Source organism: Anguilla anguilla, chromosome 1, assembly GCF_013347855.1.
Source record: "Anguilla anguilla isolate fAngAng1 chromosome 1, fAngAng1.pri, whole genome shotgun sequence".
Classification (NCBI taxonomy): Eukaryota; Metazoa; Chordata; class Actinopteri; order Anguilliformes; family Anguillidae; genus Anguilla; species Anguilla anguilla.
The window spans coordinates 71521779-71535667 of NC_049201.1; the positions used below are offsets into that span (position 1 = coordinate 71521779).

General features: G+C 42.9%; 1 protein-coding gene across 9 annotated transcripts; it reads right to left on the reverse strand.

The window, feature by feature from the left end:
* Positions 1-428: 428 nt before the first annotated feature.
* u2af2a (U2 small nuclear RNA auxiliary factor 2a) lies at positions 429-10708 on the reverse strand. 9 transcript variants are annotated; one of them, XM_035429266.1, is made up of 13 exons: positions 10112-10708; positions 8599-8743; positions 7484-7546; positions 6582-6685; positions 6205-6356; positions 5825-5941; positions 5486-5624; positions 5215-5294; positions 5079-5108; positions 4799-4921; positions 4340-4426; positions 3600-3851; positions 429-3001 (listed from the first exon to the last, which is right to left on the reverse strand). In XM_035429266.1, exons 1-13 carry the CDS (start codon positions 10158-10160, stop codon positions 2867-2869), a joined length of 1476 nt encoding a protein of 491 aa, XP_035285157.1. In that variant the 5' UTR covers positions 10161-10708; the 3' UTR covers positions 429-2866. The 9 variants fall into 9 exon arrangements, with proteins under 9 accessions (XP_035285157.1, XP_035285150.1, XP_035285187.1 ...); XM_035429259.1 differs by having other exon boundaries at positions 6582-6688; XM_035429273.1 differs by having other exon boundaries at positions 1893-3001; positions 6582-6688; positions 8599-8731; positions 10112-10707.
* Between the last annotated feature and the right edge of the window lie 3181 nt (positions 10709-13889).

Below are 13889 nucleotides of genomic sequence, written 5' to 3' on the forward strand. Positions count from 1 at the left end.
TTCACGTTTGTGCAAAAGTTAAAAATTGGCAAAAATTCACACATTTTGATTATGGCGCACACTGCTTTGTAATCTGCACTTGGGTTCCAAATCCCAAGTGTAGATTACAAATTCGTTTTCCTCAACTAAGTATTGATTCAAGGTGCCCCCTAAGCAGTTAGTCTTTAGTACCCAGCTACAATACCATAAATATAAAAAGCACATTTTTTCACTATATTTTTCACTATATCGCACGGTTTTCCATTTTGTTTAGTGCACATTGATTATATGATAAGCTTTAAAGCATAACGATACAAAAGGATTACTGATCTGCTTTGGTTTTATACCCATTTACCTGGTGACCAGAATATTTGCTGTTCGTATAAATTTTAAGCATCAGATGAGCGGATGAATATGTGGATGAGTTCATAAGCCTTGTAGAAAAGATGTAATTTCAGTCTCTTTATTTTTTATTACAATATTCCAATGTTGCACAAATCTCTATGTATCAAACGTGTTCGCAAACACTTGTGTAGAAAAAGCATCTCTGTAGGGAGACTTAGAAGTTACAATTTAACACTCACACTTCACCTGAGAAACAAACACATGCTCCCAGACACATGGTAGCCAATCAGTTCTAACCCTACAGAAGACAGGAAAAATGCAACACAGAAGTATTATACACCAAAGTCAATTTTTATAAGTCTTATAAGTTCACAAAAAAAAATTGTTCTAAAAATTCAATGCTTACGACATCAAAACGTATTACAAGTAACTAATGAAACAGTTAAGATTGCACACTGAGATTTCTATATGTTGTACATCCAATGACACTGGACTGTCCACCGTTACTAAGTCAGTGTGTACATGCATAAACTGCTTCCTTGATGTGTCGAAGGAAAGCCAGTGTGCACCTCCATTCAGATCAGACACTGTAAATAAAACTCCAGGCTTTCTCCAACTTCAAACTAGTCCAGGTTGAGGACATTTTATTACCTCTCATTCACTTGTACGATCACATCCCAAAAAACCAACATTAAAACAAAAAAAAAAGAAAGAAAAGGAGGGAGGGGGAGAACACTGAATGTGTGTTTGTGTGGTACGATTTCTCTCCAGCAAAAAAAAAAAGAAAAATTTAATTATAGAGCTCATGGTCCTTAGTAGTATAGATGAAAGCAACAGACATCTGCGAGGGGGAAGAGTGCGTGTATCAGCACTTGAAAACCACAAGCCCAACAACGTATGATATTAAAGCCAGTTTTCTTCTAATTTACCCATGATGCAATTTTCCTGAACAGCTATAACAAGTAGCCCTGTTCAGCAGCATGCTGCCACCTAGTGTCTGCTGTTTGTACAACAGAAAAATCGTCCTGTTGGGTAACAGTCCCAGCTGAACACTACTGCTCTACAGTCACTGAGCCATTTCACAACAAAGCAAACGCAGGTGTTTATTTGCATTATATAATACTGTGCAGAGCTTAATTCTTATTGGTCATTAGCATGGAATTGTTACTTAAATTCATCCCAAGGGGGCGAAACTACAACACAAAAAAATAAAATAAATCAAACTAGAGGGCTGAAGGGTTCTAGGCAAATGATGATAAATGCTTAAAATTGACAGCAACCGTAACTGACATTGAAATATTCATAACCATTTAAACTTGTAAACAAGGAGCAGAGAAACAAATGTATTCACACATGACAACAGGTATTTAGAATTGGTCTTGCTGATTTGCTCTACTCTACTGTAAGAAACTAGGCTGTTCAAAGGCTTTGGCATAAATCTTGTACAAGGAAGATTTTTCTTAAACTTAAAAGGAAAGACTGACGGTCATTTTACGTGTGCTGTTGATTGCTGGGTGTTGGGTGTTTTTGTTTTGGGAAACATGCTAATAGAGAACAATACGATCATCTCAAAATCAAACTTTTTAATATGTTTTATTATGAAAACAAGGTTGAGAGTCCCTACTACGCATACAGAAACAAGCTAGGCTCTATATCAAAAAGGTACTTCAGTTCTCTGCAGTGCTGGTTATGTCCCACATTGCAAGGTATTAGTTTTGTCAAATTTTTCTGGGTATCAAAAACAGCAGCTGATGACCTTTAACTGAAAGATGAAAACTACGGAAATGACAGCTTTTTAGTAAATACAAATCTGAATGTGGAAAGTCAAAATGACATACAGTGCTAAAGACACTGCTAGTGATAAACAGTGGGGGAGAGAGCGATTTTTAAGGCTGTGGAGATGGGAGAACATGGAGGGAGATGTAAAAAGCCTGATATTCTCTTTCCACTGCCTCAACCCCCTTGTTTTCGGATATGAACTATGTTCACCTTCACCTTCCACCCTTTCCCTAACTTCCTGGTCTCCCCCCCCCCCCTCAAAATGGGGAATAAAGAAGAGGGTAAAATTTCTCCTCCCTCTGTCCAAAACAAATTTAGAATTCATTCTCATTTATTTATTATTTTTTCCTTTCTTTGCTGTGCACACCAGTCCTTCCTTCACTGGGTGGAGTGGACAAGTCTTCCCCCCTTTCCACGTACAATAAAATGGACTCCCTCTATTTAAATACCATGTTTTAGGAGACCCTCCATGCCACTATATTCACCCAACACAAGGTAAAAAAAAAACTCCTTGCCCACTGCCATTGACGCCCTCTTGAAACCAACTAAATTCCTGTGTCTCAATATACATCGCTTCAGAGGACATTCGCCACACAACCTGCCACCGCCGCTTTCTCAATACAAAATAATTGCCCCGCCTTGTACATCTTTCATTCATTTTTAATTTCACAAGTCATCCCCTGTGCTGGTCCACACTGCTACCCACCCCCGGTCACCCCCCCATACCCCCCCACCCCACCGCAGCCTCGCCCTCCCTCCGTATCTACCAGAAATCTCGACGGTGATAGGCATCAGGGTCGCAGTACTTGGTGACCACGACCCTGTTGGCAAACTTCCTGCCTGTGAGCCCCTGCATGGCCTTCTGGGAGTCGAACACCGACATGAACTCCACAAAGATCTGTGGGAAGGGGAGAGATGGGATAGGGAGTGTGAGTGGCATAATTCTTCACTGCAACTGACAAGACAAAGGGCCAAAGGTTAATGCAATATAAAAGCACTAAAGTAAGAATACACAACAGTACCTTGCAATATGGAAATTATTCCTTTGAAATCAGCAAATGAAGCAGACTGGTCCATTTTTGATTCGCTACATGTACTTAGCCTACAGCCCTATCCAGAACAACTTAATGCATTTCTACATAATCTCCATTTTCACATGTGGATGTTTGCTGAGGAAATTCAGGTTGAGTGCCTGGCCCAAGAATAGTATGCCAGGATAGTATTCACCACTTAGCCCAAGGCACAAGAACAGTATTCACCACTTAGCCCAAGGCTCAAAGACAGTATTCACCACTTAGCCCAAGGATAGCATGCAGAATAGTATTCACCACTTAGGCCAAGGCACAAGGATAGTATTGGCCACATAGGAGGTGAACCTGTAGGCTCAGTTACAAGAGTACTTGCATAACTATTTGTATTAATCTGGCTGCCAGTGACAGCTGTCCGAATTGTGCACCCATCCCCACCCGTTTGGGCACATAACCCCCCTCTCTCACCTTGCCGGTGCCGGGGACCTCCAGGCCGTCGACGGGACGGGGGATCTCGATGCTCTTCACCTGGCCGTACTTGCTGCACTCGTCCCGCACGTCCTCCACGATCTCCTCGTACTCCTCGTCGTCCAGCAGCTCCTCGGGCGCCACCATGTTCATGAGGCAGAGCACCTCGGTGGGCAGGCCGCCCATCTGCACCATGGAGCTGTTCATCAGGCCCGGCACCTGCAGCGTCACCGGGGTCTGGTTTATGCTCATCTGAATGGGAGAGAGCCAGAGAGGAGCGAGGCGTTAATGAGAACTCGCAGGTTTAGTATCACCCATTTCGGTAGCTGTGGACTACGACTCCCACAATGCAACGGGATGTTACAGTTGAGTGAAGCTTTTTTTTTTTTTGTCGTCTTCTGCTGCCCGGTTGACTCTGAAGATGAAACGTCGAAACGTCAGTCACCCCCCTGCAATAAACGTGCAGACCTTACGAGTGCTCCAGTATCTTACTTTGGGTAGTTTATTTGAAGTGCCCAGGTAAAAAGCCTCATCTTCAGAGTTTAACTACTCTCAAACAGCAGTGCACCAGGGGGAAGTTAATCTCACTGCAAATAACTCCAAAAAAACACAGCAATTATAAGAGGAACAGAAGTAGTGTGCACAGGCTGCCTTAGAAAAAGGGCTTTTTTGGTCAGCATGCCAGGTCTGCTCAGGACTCCACCAGGCAGGAGGAGGAAATGTTGAGCTGTGGCTCTCACCAGGGTGGCATTCTTGGATCCCACACTGGCCCTCTGCACCAACAGCTTCTTATCCCCCAGCTGCATCCCATTCAGCCCAGCGATGGCCTGCGAGAGAGAGAGAGCCCAGCAGGTTACAGCTCACTGCAGCCAATGCTCACGTACAACCATTAACACACACACACACACACATGAATACAAACACTACAAACAAGTGCGCGGCACACGCGCACGCGCACACACACACACTCAAACACACAAAAATGCACACGCCTAAATATGTACACCCACACATGAAACACCAGATAAAGCACCACTCCAAAATGGACAGTAGCCTGCCAGGTTCAGACTGTTAAACTGGGTATTTAGACAAGCTGTACACCATATTCTATAGGAAAAGCAGTATCGTGATCCCTTACAGCACACTATTTTTTACGGTGCAGTCGCAGTGCGTTGCGTAAATGGTGCCTCCGCACTTACCTGGTCGTTCACATTGACATCCACGTATTCACAGAAGGCGTAGCCCTTGGACAGCCCGGTGGCGCTGTCCTTCACAAGGTTAAAGGCTTTCAGAGGGCCGAAGGAGGTCAGCAGCTCCTTCACCTGAGGGTGAGAGAGAGAGGGGGGGGGGGGGAGGTGGGTGAACGAGACGGAGAGAGCTATGAGGAAGCAGAGCACAACTCAAATACAGTTGACATTACAGCATACATTCCTTAGCAATGGTGAGACAGGCTCCATTGCTGAGAAAAACCTCTCTTACTGCAGGGAGTATAGCTGGCTCATTAGACTGCTAAAGCACGCAAGGAGAGAGAGACAGGGTCAAAAAACAAACAAATTAATAAATAAATAAACACAAATGCGCCTGTTTGCAGGTGATTAATCTCGGGGGAACTCACCTGGTCATCGTTGAGGTAATTAGGCAGGCCACCGATGAACAGTTTATGGGCAGAGTCCGGAACCACCGTAGACACCACTCCTGCAGAGAGAGAGAGAGAAAGAGAGGAGAGAGAGAGAGAGAGAGAGAGAGAGAGAGAGAGAGGAGAGAGAGAGAGGAGAGAGAGAGACTGTGAGGGAGGGGGAAAAGGCTGAGCAGAGCGGAGCACACAGCAGCGCTTCATCTCTGAGCCAGGAGGAGCCAGCCGCGCAGGAGGACGAGCGTCTCTGTACCCGGCACATAGACGCTGGGGTTCTCGCTCATGCCCGGCAGCGGCTGGTAGTCGTGGGGACGGCGGATCTTCAAGCTCTGGCCCTGGAAGATGATCCCGTCGAAGGCCATGGCCTGGGTCGTCTCATCCACAGAGCGGAACTGCGGGGGGGAGGGGGTTAGCGGGTTAGCGCACAGCAGGGACAGAGGAACTGAGAGATGCGCACCGTTCATGAACCCCTCTCTGCTCAAGAGCTTGGGCTCTTTAGCTTGTGCAGCCATGAATACAGCATGTGCACCTTCTGGGTCTTGAACAAGAACACAGACAACCCTAAACCAAGAGCAGAACCCAGAGAACACACCTCAAGGAAGGCAAAGTTTTTGTCCTGGTTAATCTGCACGGCAAGGATGGGGTTTCCAGGAGCCTGAGTCAGACCGCCCAGACGCATCTGAGCATTGAAGAAGTCCATCATCGATTCCTGTACAACACACAAATGATGTCAGAAATATCCAAGGCTAAACTGCAATACAAAACTGCAATGAATCAAAGATCAACCGATCTATTACCATGAGCCACTAGTCACACACTACTATCAATCTCAATGACTTTAAAGGCATTCATCAATAAATACTCAGAAAACTACAATTCCCTACAGACTTGGTTACTTCATCACGTGTGTCAAGCATCAAGGGGTCTCTGGGCTTTGTAGTCCTTATCCCTTATGCTGTCGGCTCTCCTAACCTCAGTGATGCCAAATGGTATGTTGCCAACGTAGAGCCGCCGGGCTTGCCGGGTCATCTGGCTGCCCACCACAGGTACAGGGGTGGGTGTGACCGCCAGGCCATCCGGCGTCATCGTGGGCAGCAGGGCAGTGGCTGGGATCTGCCCAGCAGCTGCAGGGGGATGAGGGAGGGTTAACAGAAAGAAATGCATGATGGGAAAATGTGTTCTCATCTCGGGAGCATGCCATTCACAAAATGAGGGGGAGGGAGGGGCAGAGCAGGAAGCCGTAAGACGTATGAACAAACTGTGATTGTGTTTAGGGTTACTGATCAAGCCCAGACAGGGGAGGAGGAGGAGAGCTGTGTGGTTTAAACGTGCTATACGATGCCACTCACCCTGCATGGCTTTGTACTGCATGGGCGTGATGTGCTCGAAGCCCGGAGGCGGGACATCCCAGTACTTCCTCACTTTCTTCTTCTTCTCACGGTGTGGAGAATGACTGCTGTGAGAGGAGGATGAGGAGGGAGGCAATAAGGAGAGAAGGAGAGCGAGGAAAAGGAATGAACAGAGGCACAGAAAGAGGGAAAGCATTCGAGCAGTACAAAGACCGGTGGCATCCCCACCGCCAGCGCTCAATCTCCTTAAACAATCCAGTTTCAAACATAACCACATTTTACATTTTATATGGAATAAGCAAAGACTACACAAGAATCAGAAAGGGCAACAAATTGTGTCAGACAGACGAGTGGAAACGGGAGGCGCTCATTTGTCAGGTAGAACGGTATAAGCAATTCCAAGTAGCTTTGAACTCACCATGAACAAAAATATAGAAAGTGTGCGCATTGCAAAGCCACTTCTCACACTTACTGTTACACAGCAAGGCTCGATTCTGAAAACTGGCTCATCCCTGTTGCCTATTGGGATCAAGAGCTACAATCACGCCGGTCCAATTTTCCTATTCTCAAATAGTCACTTATGAACTGCCACTTGTCCACATAACGTGGAAAATTTGAAAATGATTTACTTCTTCTCCTGCTTAAATAGTTGCGACGTTGACAGAGGGAGCATTCTGTATGTACGTCTCAGCGCAACTTCTGAGGGTGAGGTTTGAAGGCTGCTTTCTATGATTTCAGGCGGGTATTTCCGAGTAAGGCAGGCCATTTTACATCCCTCGCTCCTCGCTCTAAACTCCCACCTACTGTGAAAGGGGATTTTAGAGGAACATGACCAACCTCATCGAAGCCAACAAACGATAATTAGTTAAAAACAACCGTGATGCTTGGGTGTGCTGTATTACCTCACGGCATTCTCTTGGGGTTGGGGTTGGTTTTGATTTTGATTCTGATTCTGATTCTGTGTGCTGAAATGACAGTTAAACAAGCATTTGGTCTTAAACATTTTCATGTACAACGGATGTTGCAGATTTGGTTAACTGTAAAAAATTTGACAGCACTCATTTAATTTTTTCAGACAAATTCTGTTCCACGTTAGCATAAAATTCTACAAAATTTGCTTAACACATTACCTTATCTATGGCAAATTACACAGGTAACAAAACATTTTGCAGCTCCACGCCACTACTTCACCACAACAAGGCACAAACAGAGAACAACAAGCAGATTCAGGTTTCCTGACACTAGGGTCAGGCAGCATCAAAAACATTCTCAAGCTGCCAGAAAGTGAAAAGGGCTAAAATCAGAAATGCAAGGAGAAATTTCTCCACTTACGTTGAGTAAGTTTTAACGTGTGCTTATATCTTTAGTCTTTAAAGAGCTATTGACTTGAAATGGTACTATTTCTTTGGCACTTGCTCAATTTATAAACTGGTCCACTAATCAGTAAGTGTATGTGAAATGTTCAAACAGTGATCATACAGACTATCTAGTGAACAGTTATTTAATTATTTTTTTCAAGCTAAAAAAATTAACCAGACCCATCTCAGAAAACCTAGAAAATAAGGCAAATAATCAATCAATCAATCTTTGTTGTACGTCGCTCTGGATAAGAGCGTCTGCCAAATGCCTGTAATGTAATCATCTTTGAATAAAAATTTGAATCCCTTTGAAATAGGCCTGATCTTCTGGGTCTGGTGGTGGGTTGGAACATCCCACAGCCACTCAAATGCCACTCAAAAAATGTGCAATGGAAAAGCTAACATGACCTATGCCCATTTTTTTGGTTTTGAGTTAAATTTATGGCTCAAATTCCCCATCCCCCTGGTTCAAAATGTGCAAATGCAGTTACTGTGCACTCAGCCACTCAATCTTTGGTCTCAAAGATGTAGAATATGTTCTTGGAACTGCAGAATATGTTCTCGGAACTGAAGTGATGTTATGCTCCTCACAAATGTGCACATGGGAGTATGTATAGCGCCTGGGGTTCAGGCTGAGCACTGAATGAACAGAACCGTACCTTCGCCTCTGTCTGCGGTCCTTGCTGTCGCTGCGCTGGTCTCGGCTCTTCCTCTCCCGGCTCCTCCTCTTCCTCTCACGGCTGCGGCTGCGGGACGGTGTGCGCCGGCGGTGCCGGTTCTCCTTGTCCCGCTCTGAGGCGATCACAGGGGAGGAGAAACGGGGGGGCAGAAGGTCAAGGGCCACGGAAGGAAGGAAAGGATACATGGCATTGAGGTTAGTATACAGTAAGCTTGCTGTGTACTATTGTTATTGATCTAATATAAATGAGATCGAATTAATATAGGCACATTATTTTCAAACCTCAAACCCTTTACATTTAGCAGACAACCTCACCGTGAACGAATCCGACATCTTATTTTAAAGATACGATCAGTGGTTGAATATTTACTGAAGCAATTTGGGCCTCGCTCAAGGGTACGACACAGCCCCAGCTGGAAACAGAACCTGCAGTATTGGGAGTCACATGCCCAGTCCCCTAACCATTATACACTAGCATGCACCTCTTTCTTGTCAAAAAAAAAAGCATAACAGTTGTTAGAAAAAGAACCCTCAGAACAATGATAATCTGCAGTGCACGGAATAAATGACTTTGCAGACCCCCCACCCCCTTACTGGCACTGTGGTTGCACTTACACAAACGCAAAAAAGTGGAGCCAGAGTAGACATAAACGAGACAGCAGAGGGAGCTCAATGCAAATCTCAATTGAAATGGCCTCAAGCCAACGTTTTCTTTATCTTAATGCAACATTAACTGCATTAGAATTCTCCTGGTGACAAAAGTAGTTAAAGTATTATGCTTAGGGGGACATGCGTGAATAGTACACTACTTTCGTCATTCATACTTCAAATTTCTTCTTTTGTAGGCCTGGAATATGTCACTAGGGGCATCATTCTAGAAATACTGCCCATATTTTATCTATATTCCTAAAACAACTGTACGTTTGTACCATAAGCACATTCCTCAAATAAACCATATCTTATTCGAGGAAAGTGCGTTTTATCGATTATATGTTGGGCTTGTGCCCAACTACGACGATGTATACGCTAACAAGTCAACAATTCTGCAAATGGTCTCCCGTATGCAATCATATTATCACTTCGCCAGTAATCATCCAGGTTAAGCAGGCTAACCACAGCAACTGCACCATTTGTTCCAACATATGTGGGTGTGTAATTGGTCGACCAGCTAATTATCCAGCTAGCACGCGAATACACAGTTCGGGTTCGTTAGATAGCAATCACGCTTTGGACATTTCTGCAAAATATTGCAATTTACCGGTTTTACATGCCTAAAATTTAGCCCACTACTAGACAGCTAGGCCATCTCATTTTACGTTAGCTTGTCAGTAAACTCCATAGGAACTCGTGTGGTGGAGCCTTGAGAAAAGCTATTGGCTAGCAATAGCTACCGCAGATTAGCGTTTCAAACAATCGCTATGCACTATTTTTTTTTCCGAAATCTAAGCCTAACTAAAAGGCAAAGCAAGCATGCCAAATCAAAAATTGCTCACCTTGTTTGTTTTCGTTCAACTGTTTCTCAAATTCGTCAAAATCCGACATTTTAGGTTTGTGGCTGAATGGACGGGCGAACAGCTAGCCAGCAGCTATACGATAGCTAGCACGTTATCTAGCACGGGAATAACTTTGTCAACGTTTCGTTAGCCAGGTAGCTAAATTCAACGCAACACAAATCGACCTATCGAAAAAAAACGCCAAAAGAAAAATAAAACGAGTTTTAAAAGATTACACAGAGTAACACAGATTTCTGTGCACGGAAAAACGCGTAAAAGCTGATGATCCTTTCGAAACAATGCGTTCTTTTTTGTTTTGGTTACAGCTAGCCAGCTAACATTAGCAAACCCGCGACTAGGCCCACGCGGGAGCCTCCACTTAGATGAGTAGCTGACTACTACGCGATCAATTTGTTTTCCTAGCTAGTTGCACAACGATTTGCACGTTGTGGGTTGTGATAGTATCTCGAATTTTCAATATCATATATTTTTATAAGCAATGTATATTAGAAACTGAGACAGCCTCGCGCCCGCTGTTCCCGTCTGTCTTGTTGTCCTCGTCTTGTTACCGGAAGTTGAACCTCCATTCGACAAACGGAAATGCAACGCTGAAGGGAAAAAGGCGGCAGTGTGGGAAGGTGGACCATAGAGTTCATCGGACACGCATCTATTATACAGAAAAAATCTTAGTGGGGACTGTCTGTTTTTGTAGCAAAAATCACGAATCTGTAGTATGGATTCACAAATCTGTAAATGGGTTAACAGATCTCTCTAAATTAATGTGAGAATACAAGAGCAGTCGCAAAGTTGTACAACTAGAGAAATTATAACTATATAATTACAACATCTCAAATCAGCGCTCTCGCCTTTTGCACCAAATTTCGTAGCAAACCTTGAGCAAAAGATGCGCAAACTCGTAAAATAGTATTCTTAACTGTAGACTGCATATATTTTGGTGGAGAGACAATGTCTGTTCTTCCAACCAATCAGATTAGTGGATTTTGGATGATGATGTAGGCTACTGTCGTTACTTTACTTACAAGGGTTGAACATGACGTCTGTAGCCAGATCCTAAAATAAAAAAACTTTAAACAGCCAAGAACTCACCTGCAGAGAACCACCATGTTCTGTCATATCTCTATAACGAACAATAATGGATAACTATCAGAGTGTGCAATACATGCAGTGGTCAATATAGAACATGTTAATTTATGCTGCATTAAAATAATTTACCAAGACTTGGTAGCATTAGCTGTAGCAATAATTTGGAATCTTGGACAGGGTTTTCCATCTAAACCAGCTTTGATTTGCGAATCGAGCTTATAGTTTTACAAGTTTGCATCTGTTCTTGCATGTATTCTTACATTAATTTACTGATTTGTGAATCCATTCTACAGATTTGTGAAACCATTTGGGTGGCACGGTGGCGCAGTGGGTAGCACCGTTACCATCACAGCAAGAAGGTCCTGGGTTTGAGCCCCCACCCGGGGCTTTGTGTGTGGAGTTTGCATGTTCTCCCCGTGTCTGCATGGGTTTCCTTCGGGTACTCCGGTTTCATTCCACAGTCCAAAGACATGCAGGTTAGGTTAATTGGAGAGTCTAAATTGCCCCTAGGTGTACACCTGCCCTTGCCCTTGACCAAGGCACTGGCCTCGGAACTGGAGTTGGTCCCCGGGCGCTGCCCACTGCTCCTAAGTAATTAGGTTGGGTTAAATGCAGAGGACGCATTTCGTTGTCTTAGAAGGCAATGACCTGAATTGACTCTAATCTAATCTAATTTGTGACTTTTGCTACAAAAATGCCTCCACAACTTCAAGGCAGTTCCAGACAACTGGTTGGACAGATTATCCACTTTTAAAACTTGCATTCATTTAACCCCTTGATTTCAGATTTTTCTCAGTCCTTGGATTTGACTGACATATGGTGACATATTAATCCACATGTAAAGAAATACACATGGGATAATTCTTCAAGATGCATCCAACATTCTAGATGTCATGTTTGGTTGATATCAAGTAGTTTGGCACTGCTTGGTCTTTGTTGTAATATTTCTTCCTCTCCTCTGACTGATTATAGTGCTATATCACTTTGTTTTAAAATTAATTCTAACTATACCCCCATTTAGGTCTCATTGGAAATTCAATAGTTATGTGTTGAGTCAGTCTTTTTGTCATTCAGTTTCATCAATGATTAATGAGGTTTAAAAAAATGTAATGAACCAATAGGAACGGCTGAAATATAATGTTAGGAAATTTGCTATTGAAGGAACTAAGCAGCTGGCTGATTCAAAGGGGGAAAAGGCAGTTCATCATTATAGGTTAAACAGGAAATAGTTATGTGATAGAATGGACTTGAATGAAGGGGGGAGGATAAAACTTCATCTCGTGCAATTCAAGTTAGACGATTTATATACTGAAAAGGCAAAAGGAGAATATATTCTAGGGCTAGATGGATTGAAGATGGAGAAAAGAATTCCTCCTACTTTTAAATTTGAAAAAAGAAACAAGCAACAAAAAAATTGACAAATTATTCATAAATGACTGTATTTTTCGGTTGAAATAAGAATTTTGCTTTTTTATGGAATGTATAAGTATATCAAACATGTCACCTTAATTGGAACAGCTGTCCAGAAAGGCAAGATGTAAATAAAAATGTCTAATCGTATTTTTCTGGTGGCAAAAACACACCAGATAACCAAAATCTTTCATCTTCCAGGACATTAAAGCAGGTGACTGTCAGATAAAGCTAAATTAATTAATCAAAACTCAAAGGATGGTATGCTTACAGATCCATGGTTTTGAAACACTAGACCAGGAGTGTAGCTCACGCTGCTTTGTCTAGTGTAGGGGTGTCCAATCCTATCCAAAAAGAGCCAATGTGGGTGCAGGTTTTTTTGTTTTAGCACAGCTCTATGACACTCAATTCAAGTTATTAACTAATCATAGTCTTCAATCAATATCTTGTTAACCCTCCTGTTCTGTTCATTTTTTAGGTACAGCAAAAATGTTCCCGGGTGATATAAACATACAGGGGGGGTTTGCAAATACATGAAATGAACCATTTTCATTTAGAATGTTGATTACACTAATTAAGGCCAGTAGAAGAAGTTTCATACTGAAAAAATTATTTTAAGTATTTTTCCTAGATTTTCAAACTTTAAAAAGGGTCAATTTGACCCGCAACATAACAGGAGGGTTAAGTAGACTTGCATTGTCTTAGTGCTGGGTAAATACCTGCACCCATATCGGCCCTTTTCGGATAAGCTTGGACACCCCCTGCACATGGAAGCGTGACCTGCTTTTTCTTGATTAGACATCCCTTATTACGGCAGCATGTTGCTGCCTCAGTGAAAAAATATTTTCTGTTCAGTTCTCATATCGAGAAACCTGTCTCGTTACAAGATCTTTTTCTCGTAACGACGTACAAACAAATCTTGTTATAACCAGAAAAGGATCTTGTTATAAGTAAAGTTGCTTGTTATGATAAGTTTCTCAGCATAATGAGAACAAATTCTTGTTATAACGAGATACTGAGCTGAAAAATATTTTCTCTCTGTGGCAGCAATGCACTGCCGTTCCTTATCAACTAAATAAATGGCTTCTAACAAGGGTACAAAAGTCTCAGGCAAGAATGTGAAGACCTTGGAGGACATGATCAGTTATACTGTACTGAAAATGTTTGAAAAGGACTTATTATATCTAGACGCTGAGACACGTGCACCTACTAAAACACAGCAGAATAAATTACAAAGATTGTTCTCAACGTATGATTGATACAC

Coding starts and splice junctions, on each gene's coding strand:
- u2af2a (XM_035429259.1), bottom strand. CDS start 10,160: ATGTCGGATTTTGACGAATTTGAGAAACAGTTGAACGAAAACAAACAA. Junction 5,942..6,204: donor TACCATTTGGCATCACTGAG/GTTAGGAGAGCC, acceptor TGTGTTGTACAG/GAATCGATGATGGACTTCTT. Junction 5,295..5,485: donor CCCCAGCGTCTATGTGCCGG/GTACAGAGACGC, acceptor CTCTCTCTGCAG/GAGTGGTGTCTACGGTGGTT.